This window comes from Pan troglodytes, chromosome 3 (genome assembly GCF_028858775.2).
Source record: "Pan troglodytes isolate AG18354 chromosome 3, NHGRI_mPanTro3-v2.0_pri, whole genome shotgun sequence".
NCBI lineage: Eukaryota > Metazoa > Chordata > Mammalia > Primates > Hominidae > Pan > Pan troglodytes.
In genome coordinates, this window is record NC_072401.2 from 146798365 (window position 1) to 146818488 (window position 20124).

A 20124-nucleotide genomic window follows, 5' to 3' on the forward strand; every position below is an offset into this window, starting at 1 on the left:
TATTAGACACATCTACGAGACAGAAGGTTAACAAGGATATCCAGGACTTGAACTCAGCTATGCACCAAGCAGACCTAATAGACATCCATAGAACTCTCCATCCCAGATGAACAGAATATACATTCTTCTCAGCACCCCACACGCTTATTCCAAAATTGACCACATAGTTGGAAGTAAAGCATCCCTCAGCAAATGTAAAAGAACAGATATCACAACAAACTGTCTCTCAGACCACAATGCAATCAAATTAGAACTCAGGATTAAGAAACTCACTCAAAACCGCTCAACTACATGGAAACTGAACAACCTGCTCCTGAATGACTACTGGGTACATAACAAAATGAAAGCAGAAATAAAGATGTTTTTTGAAACCAATGAGAACAAAGACACAACATACCAGAATCTCTGGGACACATTTAAGGCAGTGTGTAGAGGGAAATTTATAGCACTAAATGCCCACAAGAGAAAGCAGGAAAGATCAAAATTGACACAATAACATCACAATTAAAAGAACTAGAGAAGCCAGAGCAAACAAATTCAGAAGCTAGAAGAAGGCAAGAAATAACTAAGATCAGAGCAGAACTGAAGGACACAGAGACACAAAAAAAACCCTTCAAAAAAAAAAATCAATGAATCCAGGAGCTGGTTTTTTGAAAAGATCAACAAAATTGATAGACCGCTAGCAAGACTAATAAAGAAGAAAAGAGAAAAGAATCAAATAGACGCAATGAAAAATGATAAAGGGGATATCACCACCGATCCCACAGAAGTACAAACTACCATCAGAGAATACTATAAACACCTCTATGCAAATAAACTAGAAAATGAAGAAGAAATGGATAAATTCCTGGACAGATACACCCTCCCAAGACTAAACCAGGAAGAAGTTGAATCTCCGAATAGACCAATAACAGGCTCTGAAATTGAGGCAATAATTAATAGCTTACCAACCAAAACAAGTCCAGGACCAGATGGATTCACAGACAAATTCTACCAGAGGTACAAAGAGGAGCTGGTACCATTCCTTCTGAAACTATTCCAATCAATAGAAAAAGAGGGAATCCTCCCTACCTCATTTGATGAGGTCAGCATCATCCTGATACCAAAGTCTGGCACAGACACAACAAGAAAAGAGAATTTTAGACCAATATCCCTGATGAACATCGGTGCAAAAATCATCAATAAAATACTGGCAAACTGAATCCAGCAGCACATCAAAAAGCTTACCCACCACGATCAAGTCAGCTTCAACCCTGGGATGCAAGGCTGGTTCAACATATGCAAATCAATAAACGTAATCCATCATATAAACAGAACCAAAGACAAAAACCACATGATTTTCTCAATAGATGCAGAAAAGGCCTTTGACAAAATTCAACACAGCCCATCATGCTAAAAACTCTCAATAAACTAGGAATTGATGGGACGTTATCTCAAAATAATAAGAGCTATTTATGACAAACCCACAGCCAATATCATACTGAATGGGCAAAAACTGGAAGCATTCCCTTTGAAAACTGGCACAAGACAGGGATGCCCTCTCTCACCACTCCTATTCAACATAGTGTTGGAAGTTCTGGCCAGGGCAATCAGGCAGGAAAAAGAAATAAAGGGCATTCAATTAGGAAAAGAGGAAGTCATATTGTCCCTGTTTGCAGATGACATGATTGTATATTTAGAAAACCCCACTGTCTCAGCCCAAAATCTCCTTAAGCTGATAAGCAACTTCAGCAGAGTCTCAGGATAAAAAATCAATGTGTAAAAATCACAAGTATTCCTATACACTAATAACAGACAGAGAGCCAAATCATGAGTGAACTCCCATTCACAACTGCTACAAAGAAAATAAAATACCTAGGAATACAACTTACAAGGGATGTGAAGGACCTCTTCAAGAACCACAAACCACTCCTCAACAAAATAAAAGAGGACACAAACAAATGGAAGAACATTCCATGCTCATGGATAGGAAGAATCAATATCGTGAAAATGGCCATATTGCCCAAGGTAATTTATAGATTCAATGTCATCCCCATCAAACTACCAATGACTTTCTTCACAGAATTGGAAAAAACTACTTTAAAGTTCATATGGAACCAAAAAAGAGCCCACATTGCCAAGTCAATCCTAAGCAAAAAGAACAAAGCTGCAGGCATCACGCTACTTCACTTCAAACTATACTAAAACCAAAACAGCATGGTGCTGGTACCAAAACAGAGATGTAGACCAATGGAACAGAACAGAGGCCTCAGAAATAATACCACACATCTACAACCATCTGATGTTTGACAAACCTGACAAAAACAAGAAATGGGGAAAGGATTCCCTATTTAACAAATGGTACTGGGAAAACTGGCTAGCCATATGGAGAAAGCTGAAACTGGATCCCTTCCTTACACCTTACACAAAAATTAATTCAAGATGGATTAAAGACTTAAATGTTAGACCTGAAACCATAAAAACCCTAGAAGAAAACCTAGGTAATACCATTCAGGACATAGGCATGGGCAAGGACTTCATGTCTAAAACACCAAAAGCAATGGCAACAAAAGCCAAAATTGACAAATGGGATCTAATTAAACTAAAGAGCTTCTGCACAGCAAAAGAAACTACCATCAGAGTGAAAAGGCAACCTACAAAATGGGAGAAAAATTTTGCAATCTACCCATCTGACAGAGGGCTAATATCCAGAATCTACAAAGAACTTAAACAAATTTACAAGAAAAAATCAAACAACCCCATCAAAAAGTGGGTGAAGGATATGAACAGACACTTCTCAAAAGAAGACATTTATGCAGTCAACAGACACATGAAAAAATGCTCATCATCACTGGCCATCAGAGAAATGCAAATCAAAACCACAATGAGATACCATCTCACACCAGTTAGAATGGCGATCATTAAAAAGTCAGGAAACCACAGGTGCTGGAGGGGATGTGGAGAAATAGGAACACTTTTACACTGTTGGTGGGACTATAAACTAGTTCAACCATTGTGGAAGACAGTATGGCGATTCCTCACAGATCTAGAGCTAGAAATACCATTTGACCCAGCCATCCCATTACTGGGTATATACCCAAAGGATTATAAATCAAGCTGCTATAAAGACACACGCACACTTATGTTTATTGTGGCACTATTCACAATAGCAAAGACTTGGAACCAACCCAAATGACCATCAGTGATAGACTGGATTAAGAAAATGTGGCACATATACACCATGGAATACTATGCAGCCATAAAAAAGGATGAGTTCTTGTCCTTTGTAGGGACATGCATGAAGGTGAAAATCATCATTCTGAGCAAACTATCGCAAAGACAGAACACCGAACACCACATATTCTAACTCATAGATGGGAATTGAACAATGAGAACACTTGGACACAGGGTGGGGAACATCGCACCCTGGGGCCTGTCGTGGGGTGGGGAAAGAGGGGGAGGGATATCATTAGGAGATATACCTAATGTAAATGACGAGTTAATGGGTGCAGCACACCAACATGGCACATGTATACATATGTAACAAACCTGCACATTGTGCACATGTACCCTAGAACTTAAAATATAATAAAAAATAAATAAATAAATCGCTTGATCTTTAACCAATAAAAGGAGAGGTATATGGGGAAAAAAAAACAAAAATATACATCTCCTTTTTAGAAGGCAACTTTCTGAAGGCACCAGCAAGGGACCAGGTATTCATGGAAGGCACAGCAAGACAGAAAGCTTCCATAATAGAAGTCACATGAAGAAGGTCTGGATTTTTAAAATGTCTCTTTTAAATTCAAGAGGATTGCCTGAACGCAGTGGCTCACGTCTGTAATCCCAGCACTTTTGGAGGCCGAGGCGAGTGGATCACCCGAGGTCAGGAGTTCGAGACCAACCTGGCCAAAACGGTGGAACCCCATCTCTACTAAAAATACAAAAATTAGCCGGGCTTGGTGGTGCATGCCTGTAATCCTAGTTACTCTACTCAGGAGGCTGAGGCAGGAGAATTGCTTGAACCCTGGAGGCGGAGGTTGCAGTAAGCCAAGATTGCGCCACTGTACTCTGGCCTGGATGACAGAATGAGACTGTCTTAAAAAATAAAATAAAATAAAATTCAAGAGGATGGAGTAGTTTGTGGCAAGCCAATGCCCCTGCTGAGAATGCTTATAGGTAAAACATAAAAATTATCATTTTATAGGTATCAGAGACAAGCAAAAAGCAACGAAGACTAATGGAGGCCAGGATTCGAGGGAGGAGAGAGCCTCAGGGAGGTGAATGGTCTTTCTGCACCCATTTTAACAACAGGAGCATTTGTTGATGCTGGTAAAGGGCGAGAGGCTAAAAACTATGGCTTTGCCCAGGTAGAGAGTTGTTTCTTGAAGTCAGAGAAACATGCAGAGCTATTACTAGGGTCTTTCAGAAAAGACAAAATTAGAGACTTCAAGGGCTTCAAATACATGGCCTATTTTTCCCTCACAATATTTGCCACATTCTGAAGTTGCCTAGGATAGGTTGCTAAAAGGTTAAGCAAGAGGCCTCTGAGAAGCACAGCAGAGTTTTTGGCAATTTTTCAGGGCTAAGGAGGGAAGCACTAGAGTTTAGAACTTGCCAAGGGGAAGGAGCATGAAAATACCAGGCTCCTAGTTGAAAGCCTTGAGGGGCTAGGCCCCAGAAGTGTTAAAGAACAGAACTAGAGAGAACCTTGCAAGAACTGCAAAGCAGCTTCCACTGCAAAGCAGCTTCCACTCAGGGACTGAGAGGAGTAAAGCATCTCAGTCTATCTGCTTAGCGGGAGAAAAAGTGAACTTTCCCTAGAAAAAGAAAACATCACCTAGAGCAGCTCTAATAGAAAAACAGTGTGGGCCACAATTATAAGCTATATGTATATGTGTATATATATATATATACACACACACACACACACATATATATATACATATATATAAATTTTCTAGTAGCTACATTAAAATTAAAAAGAAATGAGTGATATTAAATTTATACTTAACATATTGAAAATATTGTCACTTGAACATGTTTTGAATATACAAGGTTGTTAAGAAGATATTTTAAAGTGTAAAAAAGATTTTTCCAGTGTCTGACAATCAGAAATGACTATGATTAACATGTTTAAGAAATGAGGCAAAAACAAAAAGAAAAAATAAAGAATTTCATCTGAGAATTAGAATATATTTTTAATAAAAATTCTACAGTTGAAAACTAAAATATCTGTAACTAAGAATTCATCAGATTCATTTAACAGCAGATTATACATACATCATAAGACAAAATGGATAAATTCCTTGAAAAATACAATTTATCAATGCTAACATAAAGAAGTAGAAAAATCTGAATAGAATGACATTTATTAAGGAAACTGACTCATAATTTAAAATCTACAACAAAACTTCAGACCTGGATGGCTTTATCAGTTGGACTGGCTTCTTCTAAATATTTAAAAAATAACCTAAATTTTCCACAAACACAGAGAATAGAAAAGGGAGAAACAATTTTTAACTATTTTTATAAGGCCTTGATATAGTTTGGGTCTGTGTCCCTGCCCAAATCTCATGTAAAATTGTAATCCCCAATGATGGAGGGGGGCCTGGTGGGAAATGACTGGATCATGGTGGTGGATTTCCCCTTTGGTGCTGTTCTCATGATAGTGAGTGAGTTATCACAAGATGTGTTTGTTTAAAAGTGTGTGACACCTCCCTCTTCCCTCTCTTCCTCCAACTCCAGCCATGTAAAATGTGCCTGCTTCCCTTTTGTCTTCTGCTATGATTCAGCATTTCCTGAGGCTTCCCCAGACATGCTTCCTGTACAGCCTGTGGAACTGTGAGCCAATTAAGTGTCTTTTCTTTACAAATTATCCAGCCTCAAGAATTTCTTTACAGCAATCTAAGAACAGAATAACAGAGGCCTGCATAATTTTTGTTCCAAAATTTGATAAGGATAGTATAAGAAAGAACCTTTACAAACTAATCTTTCTCATGAGCACAAATGAAAAAAACCTAGAACAAATACTAGCAAATCAAATCCAGCAATATATAAAAAGGATAATATATCATTCTAGGTATGTATGGCTGTATTGTCATTTGAAAATTAACCAATGTAATGACTTTGTTAATAGTAGAAAAGAGAAAACTCATACTGTCATCTCATTATATGAAAAAAACCCATGTGACAAAATTCAATACTCATTTATGATTTTAAAACTCTTAGCAAATTGGAAACAGAATGCAATCATTAATAAAAAAACAGCATCTTTTCATATATAATCAGAGACTTCATCATGGTGGATGGGAGGCAGGAGTAGATTGCAGCTCTGACTCGGATGAACAGAGCAGCATGTGGAGGCTCATATCGTGAATTTTAGCTCCAGAGTGATTGCAGGAATAAATCAGGAATCCCAAGAGGACCCACAGACCCTCTGAAAAAAGCGGTCTGCTCCTGCAGGACCAAGGAGACACCCCAAATACTGAGTACCCAAACTGCAGAAGCAGAAAAGGAAGATCCTCCACCCCCAAGCACACACTCCTACTGGGGAAACTGAAGGTCTCATTTGAGGAAGAAGATTCTGACCTTACCTGGGGCTGAATCAATTTAGAGAGCAGAGTGAAATACAGGGGTAGAGAAAGCAGTGGAAAAGGCCCTGGGAGCTTGCTGGGTCCCCAGGCAGGCCATTCTTGCCTGGCATCACAGGGATCCTTCAGGAGGGCGGCCAGCGGTGCGGAGAAAATGCCACAGGGAGAAGGAAGTCTCCAGCTGAATTTTGTAACAATTTGAACTAGTCAAGAAGGCTCCTGGCCAGAACTCAGGGGACAGCCCAAATCCAGCATCCAGTGTGCAGACTCCACAGGTGGAGGAAGAACTAAAATCCTTTTATTTCATAGCTCGGAGGTGGGTGCCATGGGGCAAGTTCTCAGCTCTGCTTGCCCACTGCCTGGAAACAGACTCAGTGCTGTTGGTGGGGGGCACAGTGTGAGTGAGACCAGCCCTTTGGATTGTGTGGAAGCTGGGTAAGGCCTGTGATTGCTGGCTTTCCCCCACTTCCCTGACAACCTGCATGACTCAGCAGAGGCAGCCATAATTCTCCTAAGTACACAACTCCATTGACCTGGGAACCTCACCCCTATCCCCCACAGCAGCCGCACCAAGGCCCACCCAAGGAAAGTCTGAGCTCAGACACACCAAACCCTGCCCCTACCTGATGGTCCTTCCCTATCCACCCTGGTAGTTGAAGACAAACGGCATACTCTCTTGGGAGTTCTAGGCCCCCCGCCCACCGTCTGATCCTCCCTATACTACCACAGCTGATGCTCTCTGGAAAGCGCCACCTCCTGGCAGGCCAACCAGCACAAAAATAAAGCATTAAACCATCAAAGCTAAGAACCCTCACAGAGTCCATTTCACCCACTGCCACCTCCACTGGAATAGGTGCTGGTATCCACGGCTGAGAGACCCACAGACGGTTCACATCACAGGACTCTGTGCAGACAATGCCCAGTACCAGTCCGGAGGCTGGTAGACTTGCTGGATGGCCAGACCCAGAAGAGAGACAACAATCTCTACAGCTCGGCTCTCAGGAAGCCACATCCATAGGAAAAGGGGGAGAGTGTTACATCAAGGGAACAGCCCATGGGACAAAAGAATCTGAACAATAGCCTTCAGCCCTAGACCTTCCCTCTGACAGAGGCTATGCAAATGAGAAAGAACCAGAAAACCAACCCTGGTAATATGACAAAACAAGGCTCCTTAACACCCCCCAAAAAATCATATTGGCTCACCAGCAGTGGATCCAAACCAAAAAGAAATCCCTGACTTACCTGAAAAAGAATTTGGGAGGTTAGTTATTAAGCTATTTCGAGAGGCACCAGAGAAAGGCAAAGCCCAATGCAAGGAAATCCAAAAAATGATACAAGAAGTGAAAGGAGAGATATTCAAGGAAATAGATAGCATAAAGAAAAAACAATCAAACTTCAGGACGCATTGGATATACTTATAGAAATGCAAAATGCTCTGGAAAGTCTCAGCAATAGAAATGAACAAGCAGAAGAAAGAAATTTAGAGCTTGAAGACAAGGTCTTTGAATTAACCCAACCAAACAAAGACAAAGAAAAAAGAATAAGAAAATATGAACAAAGTCTCCGAGAAGTCCAGGATTATGTGAAACAACCAAACTTAAGAATAATCGGTGTTCCTGAAGAAGAAGAGAAATCTAAAAGCTGAAAAAACATATTTGGGGGAATAATCAAGGAAAACTTCCTGGCCTTGCTAGAGACCTACACATCCAAATACAAGCAGCACAAAGAACACCTGGAAAATTCCTCACAAAAAGATCATCGCCTAGGCACACTGTCATCAGGTTATGTAAAGTTAAGACAAAGGAAAGAATCTTAAGAGCTGTGAGACAAAAGTACTAGGTAACCTATAAAGGAAAACCTATTAGATTAACAGCAGATTTCTCAGCAGAAACTCTACAAGCTAGAAGAGACTAGGGCCCTATCTTCAGCTTCCTCAAACAAAATTATCAGCCAAGAATTTTGTATCCAGTGAAACTAAGCATCAAATATGAAGATACAGTGTTTTCCAGACAAACAAGTGCTGACAAAATTCACCACTGCCAAGCCACCATTACAAGAACTGCTGAAAGGAGCTCGAAACCTTAAAACAAATCCTGGAAACACATCAAAACAGAACCTCTTTAAAGCACAAATCTCACAGCCAATATCATACTGAATGGGCAAAAACTGGAAGCACTCCCTTTGAAAACTGGCATGAGACAGGGATGCCCTCTCTCACCACTCCTATTCAACATAGTGTTGGAAGTTCTGGCCAGGGCAATCAGGCAGGAGAAAGAAATAAAGGGTATTCAATTAGGAAAAGAAGAAGTCAAATTGTCCCTGTTTGCAGATGACATGATTGTATATTTAGAAAACCCCACCGTCTCAGCCCAAAATCTCCTTAAGCTGATAAGCAACTTCAGCAGAGTCTCAGGATACAAAATCCATGTGCAAAAATCACAAGCATTCTTATACACCAATAACAAACAAACAGAGAGCCAAATCATGAGTGAATTCCCATTCACAATTGCCTCAAAGACAATAAAATACCTAGGAATACAACTTACAAGGGATGTGAAGGACCTCTTCAAGGAGAACTACAAACCACTGCTCAACAAAATAAAAGAGGACACAAACAAATGGAAGAACATTCCATGCTCATGGATAGGAAGAATCAATATTGTGAAAATGGCCATATTGCCCAAGGTAATTTATAGATTCAATGCCATCCGCATCAAGCTACCAATGACTTTCTTCACAGAATTGGAAAAAACTACTTTAAAGTTCATATGGAACCAAAAGGGAGTCCACATTGCCAAGTCAATCCTAAGCAAAAAGAACAAAGCTGGAGGCATCATGCTACCTCACTTCAAACTATACTACAAGGCTACAGTAACCAAAACAGCATGGTACTGGTACCAAAACAGATATATAGACCAATGCAACAGAACAGAGCCCTCAGAAATAATACCACACATCTACAACCATCTGATGTTTGACAAACCTGAGAAAAACAAGCAATGGGGAAAGGATTCCCTATTTAATAAATGGTGTTGGGAAAACTGGCTAGCCATATGTAGAAAGCTGAAACTGGATCCCTTCCTTACACCTTACACAAAAATTAATTCAAGATGGATTAAAGACTTAAATGTTAGACCTAAACCCATAAAAACCCTAGAAGAAAACCTAGGCATTACCATTCAGGACATAGGCATGGGCAAGGACTTCATGTCTAAAACACCAAAAGCAATCGCAACAAAAGCCAAAATTGACAAATGGGATCTAATTAAACTAAAGAGCTTCTGCACAGCAAAAGAAACTACCATCAGAGTAAACAGGCAACCTACAGAATTGGAGAAAATCTTTGCAATCTACTCATCTGACAAAGGGCTAATATCCAGAATCTACAAAGAACTCAAACAAATTTACAAGAAAAAAAACAACCGCATCAAAAAGTGGGTGAAGGACATGAACAGACACTTCTCAAAAGAAGACATTTATGCAGTCAACAGACACATGAAAAAATGCTCATCATCACTGGTCATCAGAGAAATGCAAATCAAAACCACAATGAGATACTATCTCATACCAGTTAGAATGGCGATCATTAAAAAGTCAGGAAACAACAGGTGCTGGAGAGGATGTGGAGAAATAGGAACACTTTTCCACTGTTGGTCAGACTGTAAACTAGTTCAACCATTGTGGAAGTCAGTGTGGCAATTCCTCAGGGATCTAGAACTAGAAATACCATTTGACCCAGCCATCCCATTACTGGGTGTATACCCAAAGGAATATAAATCATGCTGCTATAAAGACACATGCACACGTATGTTTATTGCAGCACTACTCACAATAGCAAAGACTTGGAACCAACCCAAATTGTCCAATGATAGACTGGATTAATAAAATGTGGCACATACACACCATGGAATACTATGCACCCATAAAAAAGGATGAGTTCATGTCCTTTGTAGGGACATGGATGAAGATGGAAACCATCATTCTCAGCAAACTATGGCAAGGATAAAAAACCAAACACTGCGTGTTCTCACTGATAGCTGGGAACTGAAAAATGAGAACACTTGGACACAGGAAGGGAAACATCACACACTGGGGCCTGTTGTGGGGTGAGGGGAGGGGGGAGGGATAGCATTAGGTGGTATACCTAATGTAAATGACGAGTTAATGGGTGCAGCACACCAACATGGCACATGTATACATATGTAACAAACCTGCACGTTGTGCACATGTACCCTAGAACTTAGAGTATAATAATAAAAAAATATATATATATAAATAAAATAAAGAACAAATCTCACAGGACCTATAAAACAAAAATAGAATTTAAAAAGCAAAAACAAAAACCAAAAAATCAAGGTATACAGGCAACAAATAGCATGATGAATGGAATGGTACCTCACATCTCAATACTAACATTGAATGTAAATGGCCTAAATGCTCCATTTAAAAGATGCAGTACGACAGAATGGATAAGCATTCACCAACTGGCTGGGCACCGTGGCTCACACCTATAATCCCAAGGCTTTGGGAGGCTCAGGCGGGCAGATTACTTGAGGTCAGGAATTTGAAACCAGCCTAACCAACATGGTGAAACCCCATCTCTACTAAAAATACAAAAAAAAAATAAGCCAGGCATGGTGGCAGACACCTATAATCCCAACTACTTAGGAGGCTGAGGCAAGAGAATTGCTTTAACCTGAGAGGCAGGGTTTGCAGTGAGCCGAGATCGTGCCATTGCACTCAGCCTGGGTGACAGAGCGAGACTCCATCTCAAAATCTCAAAATCTAAAAAAAAAAAAAATTTCACCAACCAACTGTCTGCCACCTTCAAGAGACTCACATAACACACAAGGAATCATATAAACTTAAAGTAAAGGAGTGGGAAAAGGCATTTCATGTAAATGGACACCGAAAGTGAGCAGGGGTAGCTATTCTTATGTCAGACAAAACAAACGTTAAAGCAATGGCAGTTAAAAAAGACAAAGAGGAACATTAAATAATGGTAAAAGGCCTTGTCCAACAGGAAAATACCACAATCCTAAACATATATGCACATAACACTGGAGTCCCCAATTTATAAAACAATTACTAATAGACCTAAAAAATGAGATAGACAGCAACACCATAACAGTGGGGGACTTAAATACTCCACTGACAGCACTAGACAGGTCATCAAGACAGAAAGTCAACAAATAAACAATGGATTTAAACTAGACCTTGGAACAAATGGACTTAACAGCTATATACAGAACATTCCATCCAAGAACCACAGAATACACAATCTATTCAATAGCGCATGGGACTTTCTCCAAGATGGACCACATGATAGGCCACAAAATGAGCTGCAATAAATTTAAGAAAACTGAAATTATATCAAGGACTCTCTCAGACCACAGTGGAATAAAACTGGAAATCAATTCCAAAAGGAACCTTCAAAACATGCAAATACATGGAAATTAAATAACCTGCTCCTGAATGATCACTGGACCAAAAACAAAATCATGATGGAAATTATAAAATGTTCAGACTGAATGACACTAGTGACAACCTATAAAAACCTGTGGGATACAGCAAAAGTGGTGCCAAGAGGAAAGTTCATGGTGCTAAATGCCTACATCAAAAAGACTGAAAGAGCACAAACTGACACTCTAAGGTCACACCTCAAGGAACTAGAGAAACACGAACAAACCAAACCCAAACCCAGCAGAAGAAAGGAAATGACCAAGATCAGAGCATAACTAAATGAAACTAAAACAAACAAAATTACAAAAGATAAGTGAAACAAAAAGTTGGTTGTTTGAAAAGATAAACTGATAGACCATTAGCAAGATTAACCTAGAAAAGAAGAGAGAAAATCCAAATAACCTCAATAAGAAATGAAACAGGAGACATTACAACTCACACCACAGAAATACAAAAGATCATTCAAGGCTACTATGAATACGTTTACGGGCATAAACTTGAAAACCTAGAAGAGACAGATAAATTCCTGGAGGTGTACACCCCTCCCAGCTTAAATCAGGAAGAATTAGATACCCTAAACAGACCAATAACAAGCAACAAGATTGAAATGGTAATTTAAAAATTATCAACAAAAAAAAAGGCCAGGCCCAGAGATTCACAGCAGAATTCTACCAGACTTTCAAAGAAGAATTGGTACCGATCCTACTGACACTATTCCACAAGACAGAGAAAGAGGGAACCCTCCCTAATTCATTCTATGAAGCCAGCATCACCCTAATACCAAAACCAGGAAAGGACATAACCAGAAAGAAAACCACAGACCCATATCCCTGATGAACATAAATGCTAAAATCCTTAACAAAATACTAGCTAACTGAATCCAACAACATACCAAAAAGATAAACTACCACGAGCAAGTGGGTTTCATACCAGGGATGCAGGGATGGTTTAACATCCACAAGTCAATAAATGTGATACACCACATAAACAGAATGAAAACAAAAATCACATGATTATCTCAACAGATGCAGAAAAAGCATTTGACAAAATCCAGCATCCCTTTATGATTAAAACTCAGCAAAATCGGCATAAAGGAACATACCTCAATGTAATAAAAGCCATCTATGACAAACCCACAGCAAATATAATACTGAATGGCAAAAAGTTGAAAGCATTCCCTCTGAGAACTGGAACAAAACAAGGATGCCCACTCTCACCACTCATCTTCAACATAGTACTGGAAGTCCTATCCAGAGCAATCAAACAAGCGAAAGAAATAAAGGACATCCAAATCAGTAAAGAGGAAGTCAAACTGTCACTGTTTACTGACAATATAATCGTTTACCTCAAAAATCCTAAAGACTCCTCCAGAAAGCTCCTAGAACTGACAAAAGAATTCAGTAAAGTTTCCAGATACAAGAATAATGTACACAAATCAGTAGCTCTCCCATACACCAACAGCAACCAACTAGAGAACCGAATCAAGAACTCAATCCCTTTTACAATAGCTGCAAAAAAAAATAAAAAAGAAAAAGAAAAAAACTTAGGAATATACCTAACCCAGGAGGCAAAAGACCTCTACAAGGAAAACTACAAAATGCCACTGAAAGAAATCATAGACAACACAAACAAATGGAAACACATCCCATGTTCATGGAATGGTAGAATCAAAATTGTGAAAATGACCATACCACCAAAAGCAACCTACAAATGGAAACACATCCCATGTTCATGGAATGGTAGAATCAAAATTGTGAAAATGACCATACCACCAAAAGCAACCTACAAATTCATTGCAATCCCCATCAAAATACCATCATCATTCTTCACAGCATTAGAAAAAAAGTACTAAAATTCATAAAGAACCACAAAAAGATTCCACATAGCCAATGCAAGACTAAGCAAAACAACAAATCTGGAGGCATCACACTACCTGATTTCAAACTATATTATAAGGACATAGTCACCAAAACAGCATGGTACTGGTATAAAAATAGGCACATAGGACAATGGAACAGAGTAGAGAACCCATAAATAAACCCAAATACCTACAGCCAAGTGATCTTCAACAACTACACAAAAACATAAAGTGGGGAAAGGACACCCTATTCAACAAATGGTGCTGGGATAACTGGCTAGACACATATAGGACAATGAAACTGGATCCTCATCTCTCACCTTATATAAAAATCAACTCAAGATGGCTTAAGGACTTAAATCTAACACCTGAAACTATAAAAATTCTAGAAGATTAACGTTGGAAAAACCCTTCTAGACATTGGTTTAGGCAAGGATTTCATGACCAAGAACCCCAAAGCAAATGCAATAAAAACAAAGATAAATTGCTAGGACTTAATTAAACTACAGAGCTTTTGCATGGCAAAAGGAACAGTCAGCAGAGTAAACAGCCCAGAGTGGGAGAAAATCTTCACAATCTATACATCTGAAAATGGACTAATATCCAGAATCTACAATGAACTCAAACAAATCAGCCAAAAAAAAATTAATCCCATCAAAAAGTGGGCTAAGGACATGAATAGACAATTATCAAAAGAAGATATACAAATGGCCAACAAACATACGAAAAAATGCTCAGCATCACTAATGATCAGGGAAATGCGAATTAAAATCACAATGTGACACCACCTTACTTCTGCAGGAATGGCCATATCAAAAAATCAGTAGATGTTGCTGGGGATGCAGTGATCAGGGAACACTTCTACACTGCTGGAATGTAAACTAGTACAGCCACTATGGAAAACAGTATGGAGATTCCTTAAAGAGCTAAAAGGAGAACTACCATTTGATCCAGCAATCTCAATACTGGGTATCTACCCAGAGTAAATGAAGTCATTATATGAAAAAGATACTTGCACACACGTTTATAGCAGCACAATTCACAATTGCAAAATCATGGAACCAACTCAAATGCCCATCAGTCAACAAGTGGATAAAGAAACTGTGGTATGTATACCACAGTATATGTGGTGGGATACTACTCAGCCATAAAAAGGAATGAATTAACGGCATTTGCAGCGACCTGGATGAGATCGGAGACTATTATTCTAAGTGAAGTCACTCAGGAACGGAAAACCAAACATCGTATATTCTCACTGATATGTGGGAGCTAAGCTATGAGGATGCAAAGGCATAAGAATGATACAATGGACTTTGGGGACTTAGGGGAAAGTGGGGGGTGAGGAATAAAATACTACAAACAGGGTGCAGTGTATACTGCTTGGGTGATGGGTGCACCCAAATCACCACTAAAGAACTTACACATGTAACTAAACACCACCTGTACTCCAATAACCTATGGAAATTTTTTTTTAATTAAAAAGCATATATAGGCATTCATATATAGAACTTTCTGTGAGCATGTATTTTCATTTCTCTTGGATAAATACCTAACACTGGAATTGTTGGGTCATAGGCAAGTTTAACTTTATAAAAAACTGCCAAACCAAAAAAAAAAAAAAAAAATTAAAAACAGCATCTTTTTTTTATATTTTAGGATGATTAATATATGAGTTATTCTTTTATGTATTTTTGTATTATTATACTTAAAGTTTTAGGGTACATGTGCACAACATGCAGGTTTGTTACATATGTATACATGCGCCATGTTGGTGTGCTGCACCCATTAACTCGTCATTAACATTAGGTATATCTCCTAATGCTATCCCTCCCCCCACCCCCGACCCCATGACAGGCCCCAGTGTGTGATGTTACCCTTCCTGTGTCCAAGTGTTCTCACTGTTCTATTCCCACCTATGAGTGAGAACATGCGGTGTTTGATTTTTTGTCCTTGCGATAGTTTGCTGAGAATGATGGTGTCCTGCTTCATCCATGTCCCTACAAAGGACATGAACTCATCCTTTTTTATGGCTGCATAGTATTCCATAGTGTATATGTGCCACATTTTCTTAATTCAGTCTATCACTGATGGACATTTGGGTTGGTTCCAAGTCTTTGCTATTGTGAATAGTGCCGCAATAAACATACATGTGCATGAAAAACAGCATCTTTTGAACAACCTACAGCATACATCATATATGGTAGTGAAATGTTCAAAACTTTCCCAATGAGATCATGAACAAGACAAGATTATCCACTATCACCACTTCTAGCTAACATTGTACTGAAGTCTTAAGCAATACAACAAGGCAAGGAAAAAGGAGGGCAACAATGGGAAAAGAACTAAGTGGGAGAGGAGGGGATGGACAAGGATTGCAAGGGAAGGAAAAAAATTACTATTGGAAAATTGTATGATTGCACATCTAGAACATCCAAAAAAATCTCCAAACTATTAAAATTAATAAAATAATGTCACAAGGTCACTGGATACAAAGTTAACATAAAGCTATAAAGCTAAAACAGTGTGGAATTAGTGCAAATATAGAGTAATAGACTAATGAAACTAATTAGAGTTCAAAAACAGATCCACACATTTACAGTCATTTGATTGTTGTCAAAGATGACATTTCATCACAATAGGGAATGGATGTTCTCTTCAAGTAATGATGCTAGATGATTTTAATTTCCATTTGGTGGGGGGAAAGATTTTTGACCCCTACACTTCTCACCATAAACAAAAATCAGCTCCAGATGAATTTAGATCTAAATGTGAAATACAAAACAACAAAGTTTTGAGAAGAAAATAAAACATCTTTGTGACCTTGGAGCCAGTAACATTTTCTTAAATAGATCACAAAAGCACCAATCAATTAACATTAATTAACTATCCTACAGTTAAGAATTTTTGTTCATCAAAAAAGACACCATTAAGGAAGTGAAAAAACAAGCATCAGACTGGGAAGTATTATGCATATATCCACCACAGGACAACTATTTTGAATACATAAAGAACTACTATAAATCAAAAAAGTTATAAATCCAACAGAAATGCAGTGTGTACTAAAGTGTTTATAGGAGCACTAGTTATAACAGCCAGATTATCAAAATACACACCAATAGTCAAGTGGATAAATTGGAGTACATTTACAACATGGAATACTATATAGCAGTGAGGATGAACCATTTGTTAACTACCCAATTGTACCAATGACTGTCACAAACATAAGGCTGAATAAAAGAAGCCAGACACAAAAGAGTATGCACAATATGATTCCATCCATGCAAAGTGAAAAAAACCCAACAAATAAAAACAGGCAAACAAAACTTTAGTGAAAGTAATCTATCCTAGAGTCAGAATAACGGTTAGCCTTCAGGAAGTATAAGGATTTTTGTTATAAAATAACACACCCTTAAAATGGTTGACAAGGTCCTGCATGATTTTGGTCTCTGCTTACCTCCTCAGCTTTATCTTGAACAGTCCTTTGCCTCACTAACTATATTTTACCTATATAATCTGTAATAATGCAGAAATAAATTTACACGATGAAGAAGGCAGATTCTGAAAGTATTCCAAAGACCAACAAATGGCCAAAAAGTATTAATTGTACATCATTTAAAATGGGGTATGTCTTGGATACTCTCTAGTAAATTATTTTTATACATGTAAATATAAGAATAATTATAGGGACTTTTGGTCTGTCACATGAGACCTCAGTCCCCTAACTTTTCCTTTAAAGTCTCAAGTTCAGTCAGGTGCACAGCCTCACACCTATAATCCCAACACTTTGGGAGGCTGAGGCCAGTGGACTGCTTGAGGCCAAGAGTTTGAGATAAATCTAGGCAACATAGCAAGACCCCATCTCTACAAAAAATAAAAAAATTAGCCAGACATCGTGATGTGTGCCTGCAGTCCCAGCTACTCAGGAGGTTGAGGCAGAAGGATCACTTGAGCCCAGAACTTCGAGCATGCAACAAGCTATAATTGAAACACCATTGATTAATTTGCAAGTGTTTTGGAAAAGTACTTTAGGAAACTGAACTGAATAAGTATCCTTTTATTCTTGCTTTCAAAACTCAACTAATATGACGGCTGAGGCATTTGAAAAATATACAAATCCACAAAAGCAATGGGAATAGGAGAGAAGATAAAAACTGATGAGGTGGTAAAAAAAGAGATTAGTGATAAATAACTTACATATTCTCTTTCTCCACTTTGTTTAGTCCCTGAGATGTGTAGAAAGGGACGGTGGGGAAGAGGGCAGCGAGGAGGAGGTCAACAAGAAGCAAGGTACATGGTACCCTAATACCTCTGAAATTTGAAGTACCAGGTAGTTCTGAAGGCAGGGGTGCCAAGTTAGGCTAAAAATACAAAAAAACAAGTGAACAAGAAAACTGGTTGAAAGTCTACAGGGGCATACCCGAGAGAATTTGAGGGTTCAGTTTGAAACTATCACAACAAATGAAATATTGCAATAAAGCAAGTCACACAAATTTTTTGGTTTCCCAGTGCAAATAAAAGCTGTGTTACACTATACTAGAGTCTATTAAGTATGCAATAGCATTATATCTAAGACAACAATGCACATACCTTAATTTAAGAATGTTTTACTGCTAAAAAGTGCTAACAATCATCTGGGCCTTTAGTGAGTCATAACCTTTTTGCTGGTGTAAGGTCTTGCCTCAATGTTGATGGCTACTGACTGATCAGGGTGGTGTCGCTGAAGGTTTGGGTGGCTGTAGAAATTTCTTAAAGTAAGACAACAATGATGGTTGCCACAATTATTGACTCTTCCTTTCATGGAAAATTCATCTGTAGCATGCAATGCTGTTTAGTAGTATTTTACTTAAGGCAAAACTTTCAAAATTGGAGTTGGTCCTTTCAGATCCTGCCATTACTTTTTCAACTAAGTTGATGTAATATTCTAAATCCTTTGTTGTCATTTTGACAATGTGTTCACAGCATCTTCACCAGGAGTAGATTCAACCTCAAGAAACTACTTTCTTTGCTCATCAATAAGATGCAACTCCTCATCAGTTTAAGTTTTATCCATGAGATTGCAGCAATTCAGTCACATCTTTTAGGCTCCAATTCTAATTCTAGTTCTCTTGCTATTTCCAGTGCATCTGCAGTTACTTTCTCAACTGAAGTCTTGAACCTCTCAAAGTCATCAATGCAGACTGGAATCAACTTCTTCCAAACTCTTGTTAATGTTCGTATTTTGACCTTCTCACATGAATCATAAATGTTCTTAATGACATCTGGGATGAATCTTTTCCAGAAGATTTTCAATTTACTTTGCCCAGTTCCATCAGAGGAATCACTATGGCAGCTAATGCCTTATGAAATGTATATCTTAAATAATAAGAATTGAAAGTTAAAATAACTCCTTCATCTATGAGCTGCAGAACAGATGTTGTATCAGCAAACATGAAAACATTAATTTCCTTGTACATCTCCATCAAAGCTCTTGGGTGACTAGGTACATTGTCAATGAGCAGTAATATTTTGAAATAAATCTTTTCGTCTGAGCAGTAGGTCTCAACAGTGGGATTAAAATATTCAGGGAACCATGCTTTCAACAGATGTACTCTCATCCAGGCTTTGTTCTTCCATTTATAGCACATGAGTAGAACAGATTTAGCATAATTCTTAAGGGCCCTAGGATTTTTAGAATAGTGAGTGCTGCCTTCAACTTAAAGTCACCAGCTGCATCAGCCCCCAACAAAATCAGCTTGTCTGGTGAAGTTTTCAAGCCAGGCATTGACTTCTCCTCTCTAGCTATGAAAGTCATAGTTGGCATCTTCTTCCAGCAGAAGGCTGTTTTGTCTACACTGAAAATGTATTGCTTAGTGTATCTACCCTCATCAACTATTTTAGCCATATCTGGGTAACTTGCTACAGCTCCTCCATCAGCACTTGCTGCTTCACTGGGCTCTTTTATGTTATGAAGATGGATTCTTTCCTTAAATCTCATGAACCAACCTCTGCTAGCTTCAAACTCTCTTCTGCAGCTTCCTCACCTCTTAGCCTTTATAGAATTCAAGAGTTAGGGTCTTACTGTGGATTAGGCTTTGACTTAAGGGAATGTTGTGGCTGGTTTGATTTTCTATCCAGAACATTCTTTCTCCATATTAGCAATAAGGCTGTTTTGCTTTCTTATTATTCATGTGTTCACTAGAGTAGCACTTTTAATTTCCTTCAGGAACTTTTCCATTAGAACAAGAGGTTAGC

General features: G+C 38.6%; 1 protein-coding gene across 14 annotated transcripts in view; it reads right to left on the reverse strand.

Moving 5' to 3' along the window:
- ANAPC10 (anaphase promoting complex subunit 10) overlaps positions 1-20124 on the reverse strand; it is a 270845-nt gene that overhangs the window by 178331 nt on the left and 72390 nt on the right. For 2 of the 14 annotated variants that reach the window (XM_016952296.3, XM_063809923.1), the window contains exon 5: positions 18088-18251. The exons of the other annotated variants lie outside the window; for them this stretch is intronic. In XM_016952296.3, coding sequence (XP_016807785.1) covers positions 18088-18251 — 164 coding nt within the window. The remainder of the gene's footprint in view (positions 1-18087; positions 18252-20124) is intronic. 14 annotated transcript variants of the gene reach the window in all.